Source organism: Sesamum indicum, linkage group LG6, assembly GCF_026168435.1.
Source record: "Sesamum indicum cultivar Baizhima isolate 11 linkage group LG6, ASM2616843v1, whole genome shotgun sequence".
NCBI lineage: Eukaryota > Viridiplantae > Streptophyta > Magnoliopsida > Lamiales > Pedaliaceae > Sesamum > Sesamum indicum.
Window position 1 is genome coordinate 27,253,351 of NC_142662.1, and position 27,256 is coordinate 27,280,606.

The 27,256-nt window shown below is 35.5% G+C and overlaps 4 protein-coding genes across 5 annotated transcripts; 3 read left to right on the top strand and 1 right to left on the bottom strand.

Moving 5' to 3' along the window:
- The first annotated feature begins 3,145 nt into the window (after positions 1–3,145).
- On the top strand, positions 3,146–7,175 carry LOC105163103 (pectinesterase). The gene is made up of 2 exons (XM_011081327.3): positions 3,146–4,258; positions 6,265–7,175. Exons 1-2 carry the CDS (start codon positions 3,268–3,270, stop codon positions 6,972–6,974), a joined length of 1,701 nt encoding a protein of 566 aa, XP_011079629.1. The 5' UTR covers positions 3,146–3,267; the 3' UTR covers positions 6,975–7,175.
- A 3,122-nt stretch (positions 7,176–10,297) lies between these two features.
- GH9B13 (glycosyl hydrolase 9B13) lies at positions 10,298–13,240 on the top strand. Its single transcript, XM_011081326.3, has 8 exons — positions 10,298–10,685; positions 10,973–11,179; positions 11,332–11,532; positions 11,635–11,727; positions 11,875–12,036; positions 12,149–12,260; positions 12,378–12,541; positions 12,628–13,240. The coding sequence occupies exons 1-8, from the start codon at positions 10,437–10,439 to the stop codon at positions 12,958–12,960; spliced, it is 1,521 nt and encodes a 506-aa protein (XP_011079628.1). The 5' UTR covers positions 10,298–10,436; the 3' UTR covers positions 12,961–13,240.
- A 461-nt stretch (positions 13,241–13,701) lies between these two features.
- SUS3 (sucrose synthase 3) lies at positions 13,702–19,371 on the bottom strand. Its single transcript, XM_088881484.1, has 15 exons — positions 19,089–19,371; positions 18,622–18,754; positions 17,748–17,899; positions 17,439–17,631; positions 17,134–17,252; positions 16,814–17,030; positions 16,451–16,546; positions 16,182–16,355; positions 15,797–15,913; positions 15,559–15,725; positions 15,092–15,316; positions 14,657–14,978; positions 14,332–14,576; positions 14,097–14,235; positions 13,702–13,966 (listed from the first exon to the last, which is right to left on the bottom strand). Exons 1-15 carry the CDS (start codon positions 19,193–19,195, stop codon positions 13,925–13,927), a joined length of 2,448 nt encoding a protein of 815 aa, XP_088737610.1. The 5' UTR covers positions 19,196–19,371; the 3' UTR covers positions 13,702–13,924.
- Positions 19,372–21,078: 1,707 nt separating this feature from the next.
- On the top strand, positions 21,079–23,601 carry LOC105163101 (exopolygalacturonase). 2 transcript variants are annotated; one of them, XM_011081325.3, is made up of 4 exons: positions 21,079–21,607; positions 21,747–22,036; positions 22,123–22,342; positions 23,048–23,601. In XM_011081325.3, the coding sequence occupies exons 1-4, from the start codon at positions 21,140–21,142 to the stop codon at positions 23,279–23,281; spliced, it is 1,212 nt and encodes a 403-aa protein (XP_011079627.1). In that variant the 5' UTR covers positions 21,079–21,139; the 3' UTR covers positions 23,282–23,601. The 2 variants fall into 2 exon arrangements, with proteins under 2 accessions (XP_011079627.1, XP_088737613.1); XM_088881487.1 differs by lacking the exon at positions 22,123–22,342 and having other exon boundaries at positions 23,048–23,180.
- The last annotated feature ends 3,655 nt before the right edge of the window (positions 23,602–27,256 follow it).

Here is a 27,256-nt window from a genome sequence, read left to right on the forward strand (position 1 = left end):
CGCGCTCACAATAAGTTTATTACTATTCATAGCTGGTCTTAGGGCTGTCCAGAACTGGATTCATTTTTAAACTCGGGCCTCAATCCATTGATGGCCTACTTGAAACCTAAATCAGACTCAAATTAAGCAATTTTTTTATTAGTTTAATTTGATTTTGAGTTTGATTAGCCCAATCCAATTCACTGAGCATCTCTGATTGCAATAATCAAATTGCATAACATTTCAACAGAATTTTGGTCCTTTATTGATCTACTTTAATGGACAGGAGACCTTTGAAAGACAAGATTTGGGTTAGTATGAAACCAGCCTAAGCCAACGTTGAAAATATAGGTAAAGTTCATTTTAATTCCCGATATTTAAGTTCAACTGCAGAACAGTCCTTGTCTTTTCAGTTCACTTCAAATTAGTCCTTTTGACAAGTAATTTTTCCAAATGATCCTTATAAAATTTTAATATTTTACAAAAAGTTATTTAATCCTTCACTTTTCATTTTCATTTTTAGTCCTTTTAACAAGTCATTTTTCCATATTACCCTTATAAAATTTTAATATTTTACAAAAGATTATTTAATCCTTCACTTTTGTAAATAGAAAATACTTAAAATTGGACATTATTTATATTAACATTTTAACTAACATATTCAATTTATTATTTATGTTCTAATTTAACAAGTTTTTTATTTTAATATTTTTTTCCTTAAACTTTTTTCTCTAACTTATTTATTCAAGTTCTCTTTTATTTGAAAAATTAAAGTTCGTCAAAAAATGTTATATTTATTTTCAAATTGCAAAATTAATAATGGCTTAAAATGATTTATTTTAAAAAAATAAAATAATTTATAAGGATAATATGGAAAAATTATCTACTAGAGGGACTAATTTAAAGTAAATAAAAAAGTATTTTGAAATTGAAATAAAATATGGGGAATTAAAATGAATAAATATAGAAATCTTAGCAAATATTAATACCAAAGACGCCTCATATTCCTTGATACACATTCAAAAACTTTTCAAATCTTATAAAATAACAGCCCCAACACAAACATAATACCTACCTCTAATACAAAACAATTCATTTTCTAGGGAAATTACATTGATACCCCTAAAATTAAACTAAACTACACAAACACCTCATGCCTTTTATAAAATTACAGCTAGATCCATCTCTACTTGGACTCTTTGGTCAGGTTGTTGATTGGGCCCAAAATGAGAATCCAGCTCCAAAACTCCCAACACCGCCTAATTTTAATTAATTAAGATGTCAGATTTTTATTTTTTTTAAAATAAATTTAAATATTGTTCCCAATTATCACTATACATAATTAGCACATATATCCTTTATCCAACATCAAAAACCTTAAAACAAATTACACCGGCAACAATTTCGATTTAAAATCTTATTTAATATTTTGAAATTTAAATCGTTCATCGAATCAGAAAATTAAATGGGTTATGGGTCACTGGTTCAACCGTTGTTACATCAGTGACGTCATATTTATATCATAAATAATTATTAATATTTTAAAAATAATATTAATATCCTTAACAACTTATCTTTTTTTTTTCTTTGACATTAATATAGTTCAATAGGATATAGAATATAATAAAATAAATTTAAAAATAAACTTATAAAGATCAAATACAAGAAACAATATTATACATTTTTAAATTTAACAGGAAATCAGATACACTAAATTATAGAAATAATCTAACAGTGATAGCAAAATTGAATTAAGACGAGAAATTATTAGGATTTTATATTTAAAAATAATTAAACTTAACGAAAATTATCCCAATTTAACAGAAATCATGCACATTTTTAAAAATAATCTATTATCATTTTAGAAATAACATAAAATTAGGGTATTTAACAAAAATAATACATATTTTAGAAGAAAAATTAAAGACTTTATCATCTATTGACACTTGATTGTTTGGTTCAACCAACCTAGTACCGGATCACACGGTTCACGGATTGAACCATTGAGTCGAAAGGTTTCATGGAAAAAAGCATTTGTTTGGTTCATCCGATTTTCTGTTTTCAACCAACCTGTTTTGTGGTACAATTGGGGGTCCGAACGTTCCAAACGTTCAGGCCAGGCTGGATTTTATTCTTATTACAAATTACACGGGCAATAATTAATTTTGTTCAAACACTACATATCTATATATTTGATATTAATGTATAGTGATTAGTAATAGGGGTTGGGACAATGTGCGAAAGGAGCGGAGTGGGATGCAGGGTCAGGACATGCACATGCAATTTGTTTATGTTTTATCCGATGTATATGCTGACTAATATGATCATTGATCTACTTAATTAATTTCAATAATTATGGTTTATAAATAATCTCTCTCTCTCTCTCTCTATATATATATAGAGAGAGAGAGAGAGGGAGAGAGATGCTGCTAACTTCAAATTAATTTCTAACGTTAGATTCTGACCAATTAATTGCTTTTTTTGAGACATCATTTTCAGTAACATGTTTCACTTAGAACATAATTGTCATGAGATACACATATATAAATGTTTTAATTCTATGATTATGAAAAATAATATCAATGGTTTCAGTAAAATTTTAATTGTTTTAAGGTTGGAGAAGCATTGATGTTATAAGTAATATATATAAAGTTTAAGATGTATCAAAAGAATTGTTTACTGTAATAGTAAATTTTTATTTATTGATATTATTTATCAGGAATAATTATTGTAATTGTCTTTGTTATGTATTGATATTTGACAATAAAAATTATAATCGAGTTATTTCAACTAATAATAGTTTATTGCTTCAAATTAAAAAAAAGAAGCATCCAGAGAATTGAGTTTCCAATTTTCTTCAACATACCATAACTCTTAGGGTATATTTGGGTTTAAAGAAATAATTTTATTAAAAAAACATAACTTAATTAGAATTGAATGCATAGAATTAATGCAAAAATGAAATAAACTTGAAATGCGAATTCTGTAATAGTTGGGGGGGAGCACCGGCATTAACATAAAAATTAAAAATGAAACCCAGAAAACATGGAGTATTAAAATTATTGGTACTATAAAAATATTGCAACGGTAAAACAATTAATACTGGATAATGAAATAATAATAAATTCAGATCAGAAATCAAATAAATATTGGAAACAGTAATAAAAATAAAGGCGCTTCTGCTCCATGTTGAGATTTACCTGTTTTTCTCAGATCTAAGACAAAATCCAGAAACAAACTCACCGTATAAATATCCCTCACCTTCACAAACTCTTCCCACTTCCAAAAATGTCTAAGTTGCTCTTCACTCTCCTCCCTCTCTCTGCTCTTCTCTTTCTCCTCACCCTCTTTTCCTTTAATAATTTTCGCCCCACATTTTTTGAAAATTACTCAAACTCCCCCAGAAAAATTCATGTTTACAGACACGTCCAAATAGCCAAATCCACATGTGAAGGCACATTGTACCCCGATCTCTGCGTCTCCACCGTCGCCGCCTTTCCGGAGCTCCGACGGAAGACACTGCCTGAGATTATTTCTGGCACTATTAACGTCACAATGAAGGAGGTCAGAGCCTCCGCCTCCAACTGCAGCAGCCTGCGTCGCAAGCTCATGAAGAAACTCGCGCCGCTCGATTTACAAGCTCTGGACGACTGTCTCGAGCTGTTCTCCGACACTGTCGGCGAGTTGAAGAGAATCCTCGCCGAGTTATCGGCCGGCAATTCCCCCGAAAAGTACTACGACGACTTGCAGACGCTCCTGAGCGGGGCGATGACGAATCAGGACACCTGCCTCGACGGATTCGCGTACAGCAAGAACAATACGCGCCAACTGATTCAAGGCAGGCTGAAGAGAATCACGAAACACATGAGCAACTCGCTCGCAATGGTTAAGAAGTTGAAGAAGAGGAGCAAGAAGAAGCCGGGACACGGCGAGGAGTTCCCGGAGTACGGGCAAATGAAAGATGGATACCCAACGTGGCTGAAGAAGAATGACCGAAGATTGCTGCAGACGGCGGCGAACGAAACGAAGTACGATCTGGTGGTGGCGCAAGACGGCAGCGGTAACTTTACCACCATTAATGAAGCATTGGACGCGGCTCCGAACAACAGCGACACGAGGTTCGTGATTTACATTAAGGGAGGAGCGTATTACGAGTACATCGAGGTGGTCAGGAAGAAGACAATGATCATGTTTTTGGGAGATGGGATTGGGAAAACATTGATTAAGGGGAACAGAAGCGTGGTGGATGGCTGGACTACCTTCCGATCTTCTACTGTTGGTGAGTTCAATATTTCTTTTTAAATTCATCATTCTTTCTCTCTCTCTCTCTCTCTCTATATATATATATATATATGTATTGCAGTGCTTGTTTTTACTAAGTACAGAGTGGAGGAGTAAATTAACAATTTTAAACTGGTAGATGCCAAAATATTGAATTATGGACCCATGCATGCATTAGCTAATTTATTGCGATACAGCAAATAAGTCTAAATTTCACGTACAGGATCTTGCAGTAGATTTGTCTAACTTACTTGCAAGCACCTTTACCGAGTCACTTCCAAATTTCTGCCGTATTTAATTTAATATATACACACATTAAATTATTATTTGATACAGAGATGTATATATATACATATGTTGTATAAGATACAAAATATAAAGACTGGATTTGTTTCTATGTTACCCCTCTTACTGCTAAGTATCACGGGTTTACGGACAGTGATGTTGGAATAATCCTGAATTATTGCAATATCATCTAGGGCTGGTGAATGAATTGCCATGATACTTGATACTAGTTTAATCATTCTGTCCTTTTTGTTGGTCATTTGCATTAAACCTCATTATCAAACCCGGAACTTCAAAGTTTTTATATCCTTACTAATTATTGACTGGGGTCTACTTACACTTTTCACATGATTTTTACTATTGTTAAATTTACATAAAATTTCTACTTTTGATTGAACCAAATTAATTATAAAATAAGTATGACTATATTCGTTATGTAATTCGTCATTCTTCGCCACTTAAACGACAAATATATTATACTTATTATATAATTCATTCAAATTCGACCAAACTCAATTTAATTTAGAATTTTTCTAAAACTCTTTGCATTAATTTGTTGTGGTTTATACATACATATATATATATGGATAAATAAATCTGACTATTACCTAGGATAATTTAAAAGATACTTGCTTATATTCTTACGAATGTTCAATTCGAACATCAAAGTGATGAAATTGACGTAGTGAGCAGGACGGTCCCATTTCTTGTACTAACACTACTACTTAAAGAAAGCCCTTTAGGACAAAACTCATATCACGCTTGTTAGATGATGGGGATACAATACATGGTCCCTAAAGTTTCTCCTCTTCCTACAAGGACTTCAAACTCTATTCTCTTTTTGTCTTTAACCATCCTATTCTTTCTTCTTCCATAATTCCTTATTGTAGTTCATGCATAATAAATTACCATAATAAAAATTGAAGAAAACTAAAATAAATAGTAAAGACAGTAGGAATAGAACTATCCTAATTGATTGAACATATCACCACTGAGAAAGTGTTGAAGAATGATTGTGGCATTGTCTATCGCTGATGCTGAATGATTCTCAAAGTGTCGGTGATCCAAGTAGGGCCCGGAATGCGTGTTTTACCAATAATAATGAGACAGTGATGGCTGATTAGGAAAATTTTAACCCGAACAATCTAAAGCAATTACACGATAAATATAATACTTTTACAGTATGATTGGTATATAATTAAAAAAAAAAGTAACTAATTATAAAATAAATATTTCACTCTTATTTTGTAATTGATTTGATTCGATTAAATCTTCAAGAATTAGTTCAGTTCAGATACTATACACATTGAGGGGTAGTTGGGATATTCCATTTATAGTATAAGGTAATAGATGAAGGTGTTTTCCTCAAGTGGGTCACATGTATATGGACCATTGCCTTGATTGGTCTTAATATCTCCTTGGAGTTCATTAAATTTTGGGCCCAATTCTTCTTCTCTTTTTCGTTTTATCGCGAATTTCCACACAAATAATGATAAAAGATTGGAGAAGGAGATAAAGAGGAAGAGCTTGCAAAAGCAGTGTTTTGTGGCTGACAGCTCACCTTTCTGCATGTGTTCTTCCCCCACGTTTTAATAGTACAATGCTTTATTTCATGCTTGAGTTGAATTGAATGATTTTTGGCTGCTAAATGGTCAAAATTATGGGCCATTACACATGTGAAAATTTTGAAATAATTTGTTTTCTTTCAAAATATTGCAGCTGTATTAGGAAACGGATTCATAGCCAAAGGCATTACCTTCGAGAACTACGCCGGCCCGAGCAAACACCAAGCAGTTGCTTTACGCAGCGGCGCCGATTTCTCGGCTTTCTATCAATGCAGCTTCGTTGCCTACCAGGACACGCTTTACGTTCACTCCCTCCGCCAATTCTACCGCGAATGCGACATCTACGGCACCATAGACTTCATCTTTGGAAACGCAGCCGTCGTATTCCAGAACAGCAACCTCTACGCCCGCCGACCCAACGACAACCAGCGGAACATCTTCACCGCCCAGGGAAGAGAAGATCCGAATCAGAACACCGGGATTTCCATCCTGAACTGCAAAGTCGCCGCCGCCGCCGATCTGATCCCCGTTCTATCGCAATTTAGAACGTTTTTGGGGCGACCGTGGAAACAGTATTCGAGGACTGTTTTTATGTACTCCAAGATGGAAAACGTGGTGGATCCTCAGGGGTGGTTGGAATGGAATGGCTCTTTTGCTCTGGATACGCTTTACTACGGAGAGTATATGAATCGGGGCCCCGGTTCGAATACCAGCGCCAGGGTTACGTGGCCGGGTTATCGGGTTATCAATAGTTCGACGGAGGCCAGCCAGTTCACCGTAGCGAACTTCATTCAGGGGAATCAGTGGCTGCCGGCTACTGCGATTCCGTTCTATCCTAATTTAACGGCGATTTCAGCTATCTAGGGTCCACCGGTTTATACAGGTGGATGGGGTGGGGTTTGTACACCGGATAGAGATGGGAATCTTGTAGTTTATTGAATTAGTATGTGAAATTTGTTTGGATTTAATTTGGGCTAAAATTTATCAAGTACGTACCACTTAATATGTTTTATTTTATTTTATTTTTTTAATATCAATGGTCAGATTGATAATTCCCAAGTCTAACCTAAGTCTTTTCTTCAAGATTTAAATTGAAAGTTTTACTTTAATTCACCAATAAAATTGAAACCTTTATGATTAATTAAAGTAGTCTCATTCTTAGTCTTTTAGTGAGTGAGAAATTGCACTTTTAATTTCATATAATAGAGGATGTTGCATTTGTGGTCCTTATTTTACGAATTCAGCACATTGAATCCACATACTAAAAATTAGTAATGTTTGGGATTAAAAATGCTATAATTCTATATTACGAAATCAAATCTGCAATACGTTTTTATTATGTGATAAAAAATGTTACACTTTTTATCTTATCCATATTATTATAAAGCAAAGGGGTCTAATAGATATAAAAGGATAGTTATCATACCACTTTGGTCAAATTTTTTAAATATAAAAAATACCCTTCAATTGAGCGCACGTATTTAACTTCCCAACTCATATTGAATTAACTATTTAATCACGTTTCTTGAGAAAACTCACTCCATGAGATTACTGCACTTAAAAATTAAATTTACTGCATGTGATGTTGTAAGACAATAACAAATTTTAATATACAACAAAAAGATTAATTATGAATTTTAATAAAATTATGCATTACTATATTGTGTGCCATGGTGTCTAGTGAAACCAAATGAAAGCGTGAGATGGAAAGTAGAAATTTTGTTTTAGCTAGGCCCAATTTTATCGAAAAAACAAAGGAGAAATGAATATGGGCCGAATAATATTATAATTAGGCAGCTTAGCATTGAGAAAAAGGCCCAAATATGAGATTGAATTATTAGAGGATGATGCAATAAATATGGATTGAGAAAAGAATGTGGACGTCACGGGCTGCCAACCACAATTAAAGATGAATCTGATGCTGCAGAAATGAAAAGGAGAGGGCCTGAAATTATTAAAATCTGATAGCAGCACAGCACAGCACATGGCTTCATTCGCCTTTAAGATAACACCCTCACGCTACCACTTCAAATCAACACTTTAACACCTCTTTTTTTCATATAAAACTCTTAACCACACCATATTGATTTTAGATCCCCTTCTTTCTACTATATTTTCTCCGCTACATATAACTGAGCTTGTTTGATAGGCTTTATAAGTCGTATCTTACTCGTTGAGATTGACATTCACCTGAATTCACTTTTAAAGATCTTACCCCACATTCTCCGTATGCTAAATACGTTTGTATGCCTTAGAATGACATTTCTCTAATAAGATTTGAATTTAAATTCTATATATATTATAATTGTCGTATAATTTACATAAATAGATGAATTCATGGAGACTATAACACTATTGCGATATAATTGATTGAAAATGTAGACAGACGTGAATTGTTGCCAGAAGAGCACATGGCATGAAATGGGCAACAGCTAACATTACGTATATATATATATACATGCTTGTATAACAATAGGCAGAAAAAAGAAAACGAATAAAAAAGCAAGTTAAAGAGATGTATGCATTTCAACAGTAACAATAATTGATCCCAATCAGTTAGATCATACATGCCATCCTCTGAAAAAGTGGTCACTTCTCCAAAATGATTGCTCGCAAAAGTACAACTATCAATATACTCATCTAGCTCTGTTACTTAATTGATATAAGCAAGCGTTTGGTTGTAGATGAAAATTTTGTGTGACTTATAAATTTTAAAATCTTTTCTAAGGGTCTTTTTTAGAACAACTTCGTGAAATTTGTATAAAGTCAAAACAGATAATAACTCGCGTTATATCGAGTCGTAAACAGCATCATTGGGCATCGTTAACTGTGAGAATGTGCCCATGTGTCTGTCTCAAACCCTTCGTTTGAGTGGATGGTAAGTAGGCAAGCATCTATTTTGGTTGCAAATAATGAGCTTGAGTAACTGATAATTTTCAAAATCGTCTTTCTTTGCAAAATATTTTTTCGAAAACAAATGTACTTTTATAGAATCATAGCCAACAATACATTATTAACATAAGCCTTTTTTCACTCACACCATGAATCCTTTTCTTTTCCCTTTCTGATATGGCCCATGAATCCTTTTCACCATGGACACTCATTGGTAGGAACTGAAAGAAAGCACAATGGAAATGAAGTTGAGGAGAAAATTAACATGGATCCAAGATGATGGGGTTTCCTTGGAAATTTGTGGGGAGGCAGCTTCTTCTTGATCATGTGTTCAAATCTTGCTAGGGTACTTGTTGATTAAAGTGTGCAGATTCATGCACATGCATGGGCTTGTTTTGGCACTTTTTGACTAACTCCCTCAACTTTGAGATTGCAACCGGATGTACCAATCCTTCTTCTCACATACTTTATTTTCTACCGCACCCTATTAATTGTTTACACTTCATAAATTCTCATTCTTCTGCCCCTCTTTCTTAGTTTCTCCATACCCGAGTTCCTAAAATATGGGAATTGAGTTATTAAAGAAAAAGAACACATGCAATGTTGAATTACGTCTTCTTAGTGTAATTATTGATTACGTTCATCTTTTTATGAGATTAAATGCTAATTAATATTATAATCCAAGAATTATAGGACTGTAATCCTAAGAAATGGAGTTAATTAATTGTAAAAAAATATTTCTAAAGTCTGAAACTTTGAACTATGTTTTTTTAAAATATTAAAAAGAATTGATATAATGAATATTTAAACAAATACAATCAATTAATTCGATTAAATCCAAGAAAAGTGAAGAGTTTGCATCTGTAAAAAATTAACCTTAATGGAAAAATGACCCTACACATTTCCTATTCTACTATGGGTTAGAACTTAGAAGTAAATTTCTTGTCACAATTTACAATGAAAGATAGTAATTGTAACTATAGGAATGTTGTTACGTTAACAGATGATGATCCCACAATGGTGAAAAATCCTGTACACAGGCTAAGGTTTGTCGTAATCCAACCGTTGCATAAGTAATTATAATAATTAATTACAAGTATTAGTTGTGATATTTAGATTCATAATTTCATTACTAATTATGCAAATGCACAGGTAGGTGACATTGCTCAAAGCCAAATGGCTCATGGACTTATTAATTAGACTCACTTAACAAAACAAATGAGTAAAAATGCAGAGACGTTGCCAACTATTAATTATTATACCTTAGGGAAAAGAGAATGTCTTGACAATAATTACCAGTACAAACCGAAGCTGGGAAGTGAGGATCCGGCGTTGTTTGGTTTATAAATACTGCAGAGTGAGGAGAGCTTCCTCACTGCGGCTTTTGGGTTGGTTGGTTTGGGTTTGTGTTTTTGCACTGTTGGCACCATACAAATGGCTGCTTCCTCTTCAAAAGCTCTGCTTCTTCTTGTTTTTCTGCTTTGTTCCCCGCAACTTTTCTGCAATGCTTACCCTGCCAAACACAGCCACCACCGCCACCCTCGATTTACCTCTCATAACTATAGGGATGCCCTCACAAAATCCATTATGTTTTTTGAGGGCCAGAGATCAGGAAAACTCCCTTCTAACCAGAGAATCACTTGGAGGAAAGACTCTGGTCTTTCTGATGGCTCTGCCATGAATGTATGTTTGTGTTTTCTCTTTCATTTTTTGGCCTTACAAAAGGGTCATTTTCTTGAGCATTTCTTGTGAAAAGGGATAGATTTGAAGTGGGTTTTCTCTGTTAATGTGGCATAAAATTGCAATGCATTCTCTTGTTTTGTTTGTTGGAGTTCTTTGGCTTAGAAAACGCAACTTTTTAGTGGGTTTTGCTTGTTTTTGGCCTCAAATAGTGCTCCATTTTCCCTTGTATAAGGGAAAGATTAAAGAGGGTTTTGTTTTCTGACCTTGGGGTTGAAATGTAAATGCAGGTTGATTTGGTTGGAGGGTACTACGATGCAGGGGACAATGTGAAGTTTGGGTTCCCAATGGCTTTCACCACCACTATGCTTTCATGGAGTGTGATTGAGTTTGGTGGGCTTATGAAAGGAGAGTTGCAGAATGCGAGGGAAGCCATTCGCTGGGCTACTGACTATCTCCTCAAAGCCACTGTTCATCCAGACACCATTTATGTTCAGGTTAGTCATTCTTTTGCTACTTACCCTATTTCAGAACAGGCACTTCCATGAACTAAGCAGAAGAAACGAGCACACTTAGAACTTAGGAGGGGAAAAAAACAGGTGAAAATGACCATAAAACTGAGATCTTGATTTCGTGAATAATATCATAGGTGGGAGATGCGAAGAAGGATCATGCTTGCTGGGAGAGGCCTGAAGATATGGACACTCCAAGAAGCGTGTTTAAGATAGACAAAAATACTCCAGGGACTGAGGTTGCCGCTGAAACCGCCGCAGCTCTTGCAGCTGCTTCCTTAGTCTTCAGAAAATGTGACCCTAATTACTCCAAGATCTTGGCCAGAAGGGCCACCAGGGTATATATTATACTATTCTGAAAATCTTAATTCATCTTGATTTTCATGGAGAAGTTAATGTATTTGTGAACAAGGTTTCTTATCTTACATTGGGTTCTTCAGGTGTTTGAGTTTGCTGATAAGTACAGAGGTGCATACAGTGTTGGCCTCAAACCATACGTCTGCCCCTACTATTGTGATTTTTCCGGGTACCAGGTAAAATCTTTTTCAGTCTTGGAAGTTTTCCATATTGTGCGACAAGTCCAATACGAGGCCAAATCTGAATAGGTTAAAAAATTTCCCCTGTTTTATAAACAGGAGACGAGATTAATATTAGTTTTCGGCAATTATAACTGTTTGCAGGATGATCTCTTGTGGGCTGCTGCTTGGTTACATAAAGCCACCAAGAGTCCAACTTACCTCAGCTACATTCAAGCCAATGGCCTGACCCTTGGAGCTGATGAATCTGACTATACATTTGGATGGGACAACAAGCATGTTGGTGCCCGAATTCTTCTCTCCAAGGTAACAAATCAAATGTAGTCGTTAGTCAGTAATTCTACATAATCAATGGTAGTCCCAGTTGAAGTTTTGAGATGATGATGTTATTACAACATTTGTGTTTCTCAAATTTCAGGCATTTCTTCTCCAGAATGTTCAGCCCCTCCATGATTACAAAAGTCATGCAGATAGCTACATTTGTTCTCTAATTCCAGGAACCCCCTTTTCCACTGCTCAGTTCACGCCAGGTCCATATCCATTTCCTTAGTGCCTTTACTACCCCACCCCGCCAGGGAACAAAACTCCCCTCTTAAAATTCTCAAACTTGATAAACTTACAGAGATGAGGAATTAATATTTTGTCAGGTGGACTTTTGTTCAAGATGAACGATAGTAACATGCAGTATGTAACATCGACCGCTTTCCTGCTCGTGACCTATGCAAAATACTTGACCTCTTCCGAGAAGATTGTGAATTGTGGCGGCCACATTATCACCCCGAAGAAGCTGAGAACATTTGCCCAGAAACAGGTGTCGATATAGTTCCCATTTTGCTGATTTTCAGGAAATCATTCGACTTTAACTATATTGATCGTGATGATGTCGGATTTGCGCAGGTGGATTATTTACTTGGTGACAATCCTTTGAAGATGTCATTCATGGTTGGGTATGGTCCGAGGTACCCCTTGAGGATCCACCACAGGGGATCGTCTCTGCCGTCCGTGGCTGCACATCCTTCCAAGATTCAGTGTTCCTCCGGCTTCAGCATCATGGATTCTCAATCCCCCAACCCGAACATCTTGACGGGAGCTGTAGTTGGTGGACCGGATCAAAACGATCGGTTCCCGGACCAACGATCAGATTACGAGCAATCAGAACCAGCCACTTACATCAATGCGCCCCTTGTTGGAGCTTTGGCTTATCTCGCACACTCATTTGGCCAACTCTAAGGAATGTGACATTAGTATCTATCTATGTTTCTTTAAGAGAGCCAAACGTATACGTATTAGTGGTGTTTTTGGCTCTTTTTTTATATATATTAAAAAAAAAAAACTATTTCGTGCGTCCATGAATGTAGCATTAGTTGAGAAGTGGTGTGTGTTGGGTGCAATGGCCGAGACTCGACAGATCTCGAGCTTTGTGGCGTTGAGTTGTACACTATTTCAGTAACAAGTTTGATGATTGAAATGCGACTTTCGCGTGCCCGAAACGGCGCATAATTACCTTTTATTTGCATTGCCCATTGAGCTAGTTTAGTCATATGCAATTGTAGTAACTGGATAAAGAGGTAAAAAAAATATGAAGCGGGCGTTCACCAATAGAAATGTGGAACGTGTGGGATTCCCTCAGGATAAAAAGCTGAGTACTGGCATTGGTTGGTTGGGAAGCCCCAGATATTGACCGTTGAATGGAAGTGGCGGGTAATGAATGATGGGAGTGGAGGGAAAATCAAAATCCATAGCATAAATGTAGGTAGAGTATTAGTTTAATGGGTATTGAGAGGTGTAGCATGTGAGTTTTGTATTGTACCGATATTGGTGAGACTAGTGGTCAAAAGGCTGCATCCGCCGCAGTCCTGTCAGTAGCTGATTTGGGTCTGGGGCGTATGAATAATAGCTGGCCCATGTGGCTCACGCTTTCCACATTACGAGCCTCGGTCAGAGGCCGGTCACTTGTTGTAGAGGCCCAAATAAAGTGTTAACAGCACAAAAGTGATACTGCATACTTTTATCATTTCTTACAATCTTTCTTTAAAGTAGCAGCGCAATTGAACCAACTATTTGCTCCATCCAGTCCACAGGAGAAAGGGAAGAAACAAATACATAACACCACCACCCTCGTTATTCATTCATCTCTGTGGAACTTATTTTAAGCTGATGGCTGGAGCACTGACTGCAGACCCTCATTACTCTTCTAAGCTGAACCATCAACCCCAGCCAAAGGAACAGATTTTACCTGAAAACAGCCAGAGCAGTTGTAATATAAGCATCATCATCTCATACCCTGATAGAAACTACAGCCAGATTGCTGTTTTTTTTTATGAATCTTGGAGCTTATAACCATAAACTGCATTCCGACAACTCACCAGGTTGCGGAATTTGAGAATGTAGAACATCTCAAGATAGCGACGAGTTTCACGCCTCTCCAGCTTCGATACGTGTTTCCAGAAGCCGTATACGCCGGCCAATGTCATCAGCCTTTCTGAGTAAATCTTCCATGTATACCTTCATCAAAATAGGATTTCCATGATGTCTGTAAATGAAGAAATGATCCTAGGAACAGAATTAATTCAAGATTCTTTCCATGCATAAAACACATACCTCTCCTGGATTCTTTGAAGACCTCCTTTAGATATATTGACCCAGTAATCTGGATCTTCACTGCATTTTTGGAAGAAATCTGCCATAAGGACAGAAGCCTTGTCCGGATGATACGGGTCTATATGGAACCCTGATATACCATCTTGGATAATCTCCAGCGGACCTCCATGGCAGGTTGCAAAAGTCGGAAGGCCACAGGTCATCGCCTCAACCACCGTCAGCCCAAAAGCTTCATACAAAGCAGGCTAAAGAAATAAAGTATTATATATAACTTGCTGGGATATTGCTAACTTGTAATAACAGACATGATTTCCGAATATTGTACCTGAACGAAAATGCCTCTCTTGTCAGCTATGTAGCGGTAGAGTTCACCGTTGCGTGCTCGATTCGTTTGTGCTGCTATCCATCTCAGCTGGCCTTCCAAATTGTATTGCTTAATGAGAGCATGCATCTTCTCGATTTCTGATATTTCTTCTCTGTCACTCGATTGTTTTACATCTAGGTAACCAGCCACCACCACAAGATTAGCCAATTCCCTTAGCTTGGTATTTTTACCATACAGCTCCACCAGTCCTGTTATGTTTTTAACTCGGTCGAGCCTCGCCATGGAGAAGATTATGGGCTTTGATGGATCCTCCAATACACCACTGTCGGGGGAAAATGGACAATAAGGTAACTCATTTGAGTCTCATTCATAGTAAACAACTGAAATTTAATGAGAAATTAACAGGGGACTCACATTCTTTCGAATTTCACTTACATGTGCTCAGCATTCTGCTCAGGATCATAGATAAGCTTTTCAAGGGATTCATGGAGAGAAGTCAGTCTTCTTTCCTTCTCTGAATATGGAAAGTATATGCAATCATCCGCTCCAGGGGAGACTATGTTGAACTTAGGATCAAAGACATCAATACCGTGGACGACACGGTATAAACCTGGCAGAGTGAAAGATGAGTGGCTCTCATACTGGCCTACAGTATTTTTCCTGAAAGCGAAATTTGCAAGCTACATTAGTTGAGATGTTACACTACTATCCGTTAATGTCAGGACGTATCCACTTTATTAGCCAGCATATAAGAGAGATCCGAGTTGCTTGCAAAACACACAGTTGCAGGATTTTAGGTGATCCAATAGAAATGGTAGACAAATGACAGGCGTGAAAAGTAAAATAGACCATGCAAGAATTTAAACTTATCAACATTAACAAAGCAAAAATGAGTTGCTTACGTTCCAGCGATTTCTTGGTATGTGCTGGTTATTATAAAATCTGAATGATTCATGGCTAGTAGATCGGCAGTGAACTGGCATGAAAAGTGGTACTTCTCGTCAAACTTCTTCCAATATATGTCGGAATCTGGATATTTTGTTTTTTCCAGGGCATGCGCAATGGTGCACTGCAACAGAGAAGGAGAAAAAGCTTATCTACTGCAAAAACTTCATCCAAACAAATGAACATCAATTTTACCTCTGTGACTCCCATCTTATGAGATAATAAGGAAGCCACCAGGTTTCCATCACTGTAGTTGCCAATAATTAGATCCGGTATAGCCTGCATCTCGGCAGCAATTTCATTTGCCGAATCCTGAGCAGAAAACACGGTAATCGAGCTAATTAGCAATAATGTTATTCCCACTGCAGAGTAGATTCACATATAAGAATGCCCGTCAAAATCTTTAAACAAACAAGGAAAATATACAATCACCAAAAGCATTCAATGAGAAAACCTCGACCTTGAAGCTCCAAACCAACCAACTAAAATTCCATTATATCAACACTTTATGGAAATGCTTTTATGCCGTAATGAACTACCCATTTGTCAGAAAAGAATCAGCAGGAATTTTCAGCCTTACCTCCGCAAACTTCTCAAGATAGGGCCAGACATCAAATCTTGAAATCCATTGGCGAAGAACTCCGTGCTCGGTTCTAAACGGAATACGTAGGATATGTGAAAACTCACATCCACTTATCCTTTCCAGTCGCTGGTTGCACGAGGTGCCTTTTGCATCAGGTATTAATCGAGTAACCTGGAAAAAAGAAAGAAAAAACCATGCTAAGTCAGATACCACTTTAGCCGCACATCAGTAAGCATGACAGTAATTAATAAAGTCACTTGACATACAACTAGAATTCGAGGTGTGATGCTCAGCCCCTGCTTCTCTATTCTTCGAATCATCTCATTCTCCAAGGCACGCAGTTGATCTAGTATATACACAACCTGCACATAAATAAAAGAAGAATGGATGTCCCAGGTGCAGACATTAGCCCAGAGTTGAGGAATTGGAATTCTCACCTAAAAGAAGGCTAAGTCTATAGCTTACTTATTCTGATCTTACAACACAATTTTAGAGATTATTAGAATAATGCAAATCGTTTGCTGCATAATTGAAAGAACGAGAGCAAATCCCACATAATTGCAGCCTGTGCAAATGCAAGCTCAAAGTTCTCAGTAGGGATTGCAGCTAACATAGAACGTTATGATTACCTGACCGCCTGTATCTGGCAAACCTAGGACATTTGCTTGGCCGAAATATCCATGCACAGATAAAATGACAACATTAAACACCATTGGTATTCTACCAAGAAATTTTTCGAGAGTAGAAGGATCAGGAGCCTGAAGGATGTCGGAGAGGAGATGCATCATCTCGAGAACCATTCCAGCAGTATCTCCCCAACCTCTCTCAAAACCGAATCCCTGTAACCTGCATGCCACAATAATATACAAAATTATTTATCACATATCTAAATGCTCTTACACAATTAGGAGTATCATCTTGTAAGCATGAATGCGTATAAAGGACTCACACATATTCAAAATCAGAATAGGGTGTGTCTGGAGGTAGTTTAGAAATGTATTCCTCAGCCTTAGTCAATGCAGACTCAAGCCTGGAGATGCGTTGAATCCGATCATTCAACATTAACACCTGAATGAAACATTAGATTAGAGTAGCTTGATTGCACCTTCTGAATCAGGAAAGGCATATAATTGGCACGAGGCATTTGACTCAAGTGAAAATGGTAGTACAGGAAGTGGGACAGAAAATAGGTTTATGCCTCAAGGACATGTATACCTAAATAGAAAGAATGAGGCGATACAGGTGAGCACTTACATGTCCCTTATGTCTGTGCATCCGAAGGAAATCAAGTAGCGGCTCCAACGAATCTTTGTTGCGAAACATGATTGAAGAGAGATGACGGTTGAGAAATTGGACCCCGTTGCCAATAGACGATGATCGAGTTGGGCGAGGAAATGATGCATTGAATGGCTCAAAATCCAGTTCAAGAACAAAGCGGTCTTCGTACCTAGAGAATATTACAAGGAAAAAACAAGAAGTACATATCTCCAAATTACACATTCAGAGTCTTAAAACTCTTAAGAAAACTGCATACATAAATTAAGAAGCAGAGATGCCACTTACTGGCCATCCACAAGTTCTTCTTTGAAATGTAAATATTCAGACACTGTCAACTCCTCCACGCTAAGTTCATACACATTGACTCTAACAAACTCCCAGACGCCGGGCCTCGGTCGGATAGCTATAGCAACAAAAGGTGGTAAAACTATTGCTTCCTGCCATCAACATTAAAACGCAAAATATTTGTAGTCAAAACTGCAAGATTTCCACTTTCTGAACCTTCTGCCAAAAGATTTAAACACTAAGTAGTACCAAAACAGATCATAGAATTTCCGTACCACATTTCAAACTGATGAAAGCCACGGCAATGTAACTCATAAATCAAAAAAGAAGACGTGTGTCAAGAATTGGTTCAATCACATTTATTTCTCAACCATTATAGCGAGAACTTGCACACGGCACTCGAGTCTAGGCGGATTGGATTTCATATTGCAAATTTTGTTGCATCTTCTATTCCGTTTGTACAAAAATCACACATGTATAAAATCTTTCCTTAGATAAGATTGATATCGTCGTGTTTATACATATGACATGTATATATAAAACAAAATAAAAGATGCAACATGACTTGGAATGGAAAAATTCAATCCGTAGTCTAGGCCCTCTAGTGGGTAATTGGCATCAATATTAGCAGATGTACTGCAAAGAATTCCGGGGAGATGGAAACAGTATCGTTTGCGCATCAAGAATCAGAGGTACAGCGGGAGAGCAAAATCAGTATGATACTTTCTTGATCCAAACCCAATTCTATGTGAATAGAAATGCGTTTTTTAAGAGAAACCAAATTTTCTACTGCTACTAATAGAACTCAAACTTGCAAATAATTTACCATAAATAGTACTCACAGCAAAAAGGAAACAAGAACACCAAAATTTACCTGAGCAGACTGCAAGACTTCATTAAAGGGACCGTCACGTAGTTTCACTTTGGCAGCATCTTCGCCGATAATGTTGTCCAGTTCATCGATCAGGTGGTGAGGCTGCAGTATACCCTTCCCCTGCGCAACATATCTTCAAAAACAAAAGTAGAAACCGAAAGAAATCAGTTAAACTAATTCTTGTAATAGTCCAAAAAAAAAAAAAAGATAACCTTTACAATCAAAAGAAACGGTACAAGAAAGTAATCATGGGACCTTGAAACCTCGAAATTTGCACCGTTTTTTGTTTTCTTGCTGTGTTTTCCCTTACCATTCCCGAGAAACATAACAGAGACCGTAACCGATTAATCACAGCAATCACAAATAACCAAAAGTTTATGGTTTCTCGCTGTGTTACAGTTCGAATCTTGAAGGGATGTTCATCAAATTCCTTCTACCAACAAAAAACAAGTCGAAGAAATACATACCGAGAAAGGAGGGAGACAAGTTCGTTCCGATGAGCAGAAAGTGTGTCTTCGACTCTTTCCCTCATGCTAGGCAATTTCGTCAACTTTCGAGCCGCCTTAGTCGCCATTGATTCGACAGTTGTTATTGCAATAAACAGAATAATCGCTTCCAATTCCTGACAAGTTCACCTGTTTCTTGCTAAGAAAGTGGTTATATATAGAGAGAGAGTACTGAAGAGTGCAGAGAGAGAGAGAGAAGGTGGTGGCGGTTTGCTAGTTTTTCTTTTTATTTTAATTTTTGTCCATGCTTCAGTGGTATCAGTTGATGAGGAGTTTATCTTGGCTGTAATTTAATGACACGTGTCCAGTCCGTCATCATTGTACGGTGAACTTATAACTATTTACAAATTAACGAGATTTGTAGATTAATAATTCACTCACATTTATTATTACAACTATAAAATATTACACATCCCAGATGTTATAAGTTCGAGTCTTTTTTAAATATATATTTATTTTATTTTATGTAAATCGATATAATTTATGTATTATTATTAATTATATTAATTAAATTAAATTATTATTTAATATGTTGAGATGAATTATTATAATTTATTCACGTTACTAGTAAAAAGAAAAAACTAATGAATGTCCTATGACAAAATAATTGTGCATAATTTAATAACAAATTTAAAATTTAATTTCTCATTTTTAGAATTGTATTTTAAACACAATTATTATAAATAAGAAAATAAAATATTAGTGAAAGTTGAGAGGATGAAGCAATTTGGTGCATACGAAAAGAGAGAGTTTTTTTACCAAAAAAAAAATAACGAAAAAATATTAAATAAAAAAATAATAACGTGAGATACTTAAATGAGTATTGTGCCTTAATAATAAAATATATATTTTATATAATTAGCTTTTCAAACTTACTTTCATAAGTCCTCTCTCAAAGAAAACTAGTGTTTGATATGTTTATCTTAATCGTTAAATGCAAAATAAAATTAATAAAATTTTGATAGTAAAAAGTAAAATCATATTTTTTAAATTAGAAATGTCCTTTTTGATTAATAAATTAATAGATCGCAAAATCCAGATACAATGGGGTGAAGTTGTATAAAATGTAGAAACATAGAAAGTCAAGAAAGGTATCGGAAAGTGGAATTTGGGGCCCAAGTTGGCAGTGGTGTTGGGCAGAAAGTGACGAAAGCCCATTGCATTCGTGTCTTCTGCTCACGGATTTTGGTGTTTCCAACGAGCGATGAACAAAATTGCTTCACGTCACTGTCTCAATCCTTCTAGTCTTTTCAAATAGGGTTAAACAAAGCTTTCCCCCAACATTGTGTAATATTTAGACTCTTGAGGCTAAATATTTACTTGTCGGGATTAGGCTAAATATTTTGAGATTTCATTTCAATTTCTTATTTATTTGCATTTAGTCCAATCATTTGGGCTTGTGATACAAAATGATAAAATTATGATTTAACTTTCATAAAGTTTGGTTGAATTTAGTATTCCATTAGGTCTACTTGAAGGGAGTTGCATGTAATTTTACACATTTATTTTTAGATATTAAAATATTGAGTCCAAAATGACCTCATTTTTTCTTATATCTCTATTAGAATTACATGATTATTTTTTTAACTTATTTATCAAATTTAAAATGTAGCTTTTTGATATCTAAACCCATGAACAATGTAATGAACCATATTCATTGAAAAAAGAAAGAAAGAAAAAAAAGGAGAATCTATTGTGAGCACGCAGGATAAACAGACGTCCTATTTTAATATAATTTTGATGGAGAAAAAAATTTACTGAAAATAATTATCATGGTTAAAAATAGTACTTAACCTGATCAATAACGGATACCATGCAACAATCACTAACAAGATTGATGAACTAAGAATTCCGACAAGTCTCCATCACTCGAAATTAGAGGACATGTCGCGGAGAATCAAATACAAAAACCTCCGCATGCAACCGTCAAAAACTCGTCTTCAGACGCCATTGGCATTAGTCAAATCTCTCAATTGAAATAACAAAAATTGTCGTTCGGGCGCCGAGAGGATATGGCTATTCCGGCAGGAACTCGTTTGATCCTCCTCCTCGGCATAGCCTGTTTCATAACGATCAACGGGGTTGTAGCCAACCCCTTGGGTGCCCGTAGAAGCCTGCTTGGCGGCGCAATTTTTGACATTACCAAGTTTGAAGCTAAAGCCGATGGCATTACTGACAATGCAATACCTATTATTAGAGCTTGGAAGGCCGCATGCGAGTCAAGAGGAGCAGCAAAGGTTGTGATCCCCCGCGGGAATTTCATGGCCGGCGAGATTGTATTGGGAGGACCCTGCGTCGGACAGACCACCGTCGAAATCCAGGGCACTCTACTGGCAAACCCTGACCCCAGTGCCTATACGGGCGGCTCCTGGATCATGCTCCAAAGAGTCGACAATGTTGTCGTGACTGGTGGAGGGACCATCAACGGCCAGGGAAAGAATGTTTGGCAGTACGCCGGCGGGGACTCTCCTCTTTCAGTTGTACGTAATTAGCCTCTCTTTAATCACCTTATACTGTCTTCTTTCTACCGGAGAGATATTAAATATTAAATTATTATGACGACATAATTCTTTAATATTATACGTGCAACGTTAATGCTGTTGGGTTGCATGCTTGCAGTCTCTAGTGTTTCAAACAGTGGGAAACGGTAAACTACACAACCTGAGATTTGTCGACAGCATGGGATTCCATATTAAGGTGACGGACAGTCACGACGTCATTGTGCAGCAGTTGACGATAACCGCCCCTGCAAATAGCCCCAACACCGATGGCATACACCTTAGCAGTAGTAAAAATGTCAAAATCACTGACTGTGTCATAGGAACAGGAGATGACTGTGTCTCGATCGGACATGGCACCTTAAACACTGCCGTCGCCAGAATCACTTGCGGTCCTGGACATGGAATCAGGTAAATATAAGAAGTAATTAACGAAAAAGTCATATTTAAAAATTTATTTTCTACTCATCCCCCTGGCCCCCCGTTTTATGGTGTAGTATTGGTAGCTTGGGAAAGCGAGAGGACGAAACAGACCTGAAAGGAGTGAGCATAACCAACTGTACACTCATAGGAACAACAAATGGTGTAAGAATCAAAACATATCACGATTCGCCTCAAATGACCGCCAGCGACATTGTTTTTCAAGATATTAAGATGATTGATGTTAAGAATCCCATCATGATAGATCAGCATTACAACTCCAAGTCCAAGCCCGTGGTACGCATTTTATTATATATTTATTTTTAGTAAACTTTGAAATTTTAAAATAAAATAAAAAATTGATAAAATAAATTAATTTTAAATGAATACAAGATTATGATTAAGGGTAATTAATTAGACATACGGTTATAAAATAAATATATTTGATGATATTCTTAACCAATAAATATTATTACAGTCAAATTTAGTAATTTTAAAGATCGAGCCTCAACATGCATCTAAAAAAATTAAGTATCTAAGTTGATGTGGTTTGCGACTTGATCAATACCTTGTTGCATGAAGTATTGTCCCTTTTAGTTTCGTATAAACCTCACGATAAAAGGCGCCTCGTTAGGGAGAGAAGATCTTGAGCCTTATAAGTCATTCAAACTTATAGTTTGCAACCAATATCAGAAACTTGATTGCATCATTAGCCTCCCAAACGAAGGACTTGAGACAGGCAAATGACCTCATTTCCACATACAGTGTCAAATGATGTGTTTTGCGACTCTATCAATGTTCAGTTGCGCGAGGTATTGTCCTATCTAATTTCATATAAATCTCACAGTTTTGTCCTAAAAGGACATCTCGCTAGGGAGAAAATGCAATTGAACTTACTTATAAATCATTCAAACTCCTTTTGTTTACAATAAATTATATGAAATGCTTGTCTACATCATATACATGTAATCTTGACTTTTATTTATTTATTGAATGTTGCAGCAATCGAAGGTGAAGATTAGAAATGCTCGATTCATAAACATAAAAGGGAGCTCAATTTCGCCAGTGGCAGTCACCCTGAATTGCAGTTCCGCTGTCCCTTGTGAAGGCATTCAATTGGAGAACATAGACCTAGTGCCCTCTGGTAAAACTGGCCCTCTCACCTCCGCATGTTCCCATGCCAAATTTCTACTAAAAGGAATCCAAAAGCCTGCAGCTCCCATTAAGTGTGCATAGAATTTAGTTTATTCTTCAGCAGATTTGCAGCATCCCCAGGGAATAAATAATCATAAGTAGTCGTAGAGGCACATTCGTTATCAGTGTATGTGGAGTTATCATAACTAGTCTTAGAGGCACATTTGAAAACATGGTGTTGAGAAATAATTTGATTGGAGGGAAGAGACAGAGAAACAAATAAGATGTGGAGATGACAAATTATTATTATTATTTTTTGTCATTTTTTGTACTGTATAGAGTTATTTTAGGAGCCCTCTCCTTAAAAGAGAACTAGCATTGAACCCGTTACGTCACTCATTTAAAAAAGATATAGATTATATATATCCATGTATTTATACTATTTTTGTAATGTATTGTCGTATGATAATTTGTATTTTGACGTGTGATTTAACTTTTAGTTGATTTATACCTTGAAAATAAAAATTACAGGAGTATTATTGTATCAAATAATCATTATCATATTAATATATAATGGATGTAATTAATTAGCAATATATGTTATATAAAACTGCCATAATAAAATTTCAAATGATTTACCAAAATAAAATTATTATTAAACCGAAATCATTATCACGAAAAAGGTATTTAAGCATCATTATTATTCTTTTTACGAACAAATGGATTTGGAAAGACACTAAAAAATGCAAGAATATTATGATCCAAAGAGCATGTTTGAAGGTTTTCAAAGACTCAAATATGCACACATGTATGAAGCCATGACTTGAAGGATTTATCCCTGTTCCCTGCACCACCACAGAATTCACTTTTTAATTCACATTTCAATTTGGGCAAGTATGAGTTGGAAACAAGTGATCAGTTGCCCATTTGTTGTTCAATCTTCCAAGTGGAAACTTAAGGAACATTTCATTTTCACAGTGGTTCTTGATCCAAAAAGTTGGATTGGTTGTCAGACTCCTATCATCATTTTTGCTATTGTCAACGTTGAGGCTATTCGGAATTCTGTTGTGTATGACCAGCAATGCATTTCTGTTCTCAAGTTGAATACCTCAAATTCATAACAGACCCATTTCGTATGCTCATTTGGCCTCTCTCAGTTGGAAATCCCCTGTTATGGTCGAAATTTAATTCAGATGCGGATTTCTCCAAGGCAGCGCCACTCTTGCTTGTGGAGGGTTCGCTGTCAAAATTGACTCGTGCAACAATTTACTTTTATGTTTTGTAAACTTCATAACTGTAGTTAATTTATTATAGTCAAAAAAGTAAAATGAAATTTAATGCAAGTATAAACATGCCAATGGAACCTACTTTTTTGTATCATTTTAAACTATTTTAAAAGATATGATACGAAAACTGCAAAATATTCTAAATTATGGAATCAAAAATATTTTATTTTATTTTTATAAATCTATTTTGTTGCTGCTTTAAAATCTCTAAGAGGAAAAAAGTTGGCTTAGATAAAACTCTAACAAGAAATAAAAATACGAATATTTGAGAGGAAATAGAATACCAACAAGAGGAGAGAACAAACATTTTTCCTTTCTCCCCCTTGTTTTTTTCTATGGGCAGCAACAGGACGGGTCTGGGGAGGTTTGGGTGGACCGGGGCCCCGTTCGCCACCCCGAAGAGGACGCAAGACCCGCCCTGCGTTGGTTATTTTCAAACCCCACTCGCCGTGGTGGTTTTAACCCAATAGACTTGATTATTTTTTATTTTGTTATTTATTTTATAGATATATATTAAAAAAATTAAAATATCAATTATAAATAAAATTGTCTGTGCCCTAACTCAAATACTCAAAGTAAAAAAATAAATTTTCAAGTATAAATGAAATATTCATAAAACAAACCAAACAATTTATAGCAACTATACATTACTAACAATTTCTTTATTTTCGTCATCGTTAAGTATAGTAAGATAATTTTTTAATTTATCAATTGTTAAACAAATACCTAACAATAAACAAATAGAAAGATATAATACTTTGTTAGTATTTATTCTACAAAACTAAAAAAAATGTATATTTATATATAAATATTAAATAATAAAATTAGGGCGGGTCCTTAAACTGCCCCGGATCCATCTAGTTCCTAACACTTAGAACGTGCTCCTCGCCCCGCTTGTATTTGGACTCGAATGGGGCGGGTCCGAGGCAGGTTCTACCGGGCCCAGATCCGATTGCCACCCCTAATTGTTCCTCTTTGCTTTTATTTTTTAGTCTAATTTAAGGATTAAAATGAATGAATAATTTGACTCGCTTAATATAATAATTGAAAATTTTAAATTTAGAATTCTAATGCAAAAAAGTTAGGGTAAAAATATTTATTAGACAAAAGCAAAACCTCAAAGGTAGTAGATGAAATTTTCAAACCATCCAAAATTTACGTGTAATTACACTAAGCCTCAAGGCATGTGAGCGTAATTATCCCTATTAATTATTATAGCTTTTTTTCCTTCAAAATTATGAAAATTATAAGAAAACATGAATACTTATTAATTTCTAATTTAAAAATAATAATCATATGATTGATTAAGTATAATTAAATCAAATTCAAACTTTTTTTTTTGTTGTGTAAGTGTTTGTGTTAATATTCTAATTTTACTTGGACAACTTCCAATTTTAATGTTTCTAGCAACTTAAATTCATTATTCTTTGATTTTAGCGCCTAAAAAAAATAAGCAATACAAGAAAATTATTTACAAGCTTTTTTTAATATCAAATGAGAATTATTTCTAATAACAACACATGAAAATTTTGATGTGATGAAGTAATATGAAAGGCCTCGTTTTTTTTTTTTTTTTTTTGAAAAACATAATTTCTGCAATACAAATAATAAATTTTTTTTTTGAAAAACACAAAAGATTTATTATATGTCAATTGCTGCACCAACTTGGGCTATCAAACGAGGCCTTGTTTGGATCCAATGAGATTGTGGAAGGTTCCATCTTGGAAGGTGCAACAACTCGAACATGGACACACAATGTTATCCAAACTGAAATAGAAGCCCTTTGGCTAGCAATTTCATTTGCAAATGATTACAATATTGAGAGAGCCATTTTTTAAATCGATTCTCTTTTAATAGTGAAAATGATATTTAGCTCTATGAACGTGCAGATCAGACAACAAAAAGGTGTACTAAATTGATCAAGGCCACCCTATGTTGTTGCCTTGTATGGAAAATCCAATTTATTAAAAGGCAAGCAAACTCCATAGCCCATGCTCTCGCACCATGGGGCGCATCACTTAAATTGGAATGGTTTTATTGAATTGAGTTGTCTTTTGAATGCTCTAAACTTGAACAATTGAGCCTCTATAATTTATTTAATTTCTTCTTTTATGCAAATTCTAAATTATAAAAAAAATTACAATTATCAATATCAAATATCTATATATAATATATGTATTGATCAATAATATCAGATAATTATATTTAATCAATACTCACTATTAAAGTATAATAACATCTTATAAATTAATGGAATTCAAACGTATGATTTTAAAATTATAAAATCTCAATTTTTCCAATTGAGGTAGGCGTGATCCACGAAACAAAATGAAGTTAATAGTTGACATGTTTGCTTTAGATATAATGTGCAAGGAGCACGTGCAGGTTAAGATAGGAATTTCGGAGAGTGTGTGTTGATTATTATTATATATATGGCAGTCAAAGTTAATTAATTTGGGGAAGCTTTCTTCACTGAACCAAATGCATCCCAACATTACATCGTTTGGGATTCAAACACGTTCCAACTGTAGATATAAAAATTACATGTTTGAAGGGTTGTGGATTAATCTAACATAGTGATTAATTTGGTCAATGGGATTGTGGGCTAACACCCTTTGACATTATGTGCTGAAAATTGAAATTTTGTATACTCAATTAGCACGGAAGCCAAGAGTTTCCATGTAACAAATTAATGGGAGGATAGAGTTTTAGAATTTCATCCGAAAATTTGACATAATGATGTGTAATTTTGTTGAGGTAATTAGGGAAATCTTAAAAATTGAATTGGTTA

Excerpts from the sequence above, each read along its gene's own strand:
- LOC105163103 (XM_011081327.3), top strand. The coding sequence starts at position 3,268 with ATGTCTAAGTTGCTCTTCACTCTCCTCCCTCTCTCTGCTCTTCTCTTT. Across the intron at positions 4,259-6,264 it reads CTTCCGATCTTCTACTGTTG|CTGTATTAGGAAACGGATTC; the intron begins GTGAGTTCAATA and ends AAAATATTGCAG.
- LOC105163101 (XM_011081325.3), top strand. The coding sequence starts at position 21,140 with ATGGCTATTCCGGCAGGAACTCGTTTGATCCTCCTCCTCGGCATAGCC. Across the intron at positions 21,608-21,746 it reads GGGACTCTCCTCTTTCAGTT|TCTCTAGTGTTTCAAACAGT; the intron begins GTACGTAATTAG and ends GCATGCTTGCAG. Across the intron at positions 22,037-22,122 it reads GGTCCTGGACATGGAATCAG|TATTGGTAGCTTGGGAAAGC; the intron begins GTAAATATAAGA and ends TTTATGGTGTAG.
- GH9B13 (XM_011081326.3), top strand. The coding sequence starts at position 10,437 with ATGGCTGCTTCCTCTTCAAAAGCTCTGCTTCTTCTTGTTTTTCTGCTT. Across the intron at positions 10,686-10,972 it reads CTGATGGCTCTGCCATGAAT|GTTGATTTGGTTGGAGGGTA; the intron begins GTATGTTTGTGT and ends ATGTAAATGCAG. Across the intron at positions 12,542-12,627 it reads GAACATTTGCCCAGAAACAG|GTGGATTATTTACTTGGTGA; the intron begins GTGTCGATATAG and ends GGATTTGCGCAG.
- SUS3 (XM_088881484.1), bottom strand. The coding sequence starts at position 19,195 with ATGGCGACTAAGGCGGCTCGAAAGTTGACGAAATTGCCTAGCATGAGG. Across the intron at positions 15,914-16,181 it reads ATCTTGAGAAGTTTGCGGAG|GATTCGGCAAATGAAATTGC; the intron begins GTAAGGCTGAAA and ends TTTTCTGCTCAG. Across the intron at positions 15,726-15,796 it reads ATAAGATGGGAGTCACAGAG|TGCACCATTGCGCATGCCCT; the intron begins GTAAAATTGATG and ends TCTCTGTTGCAG.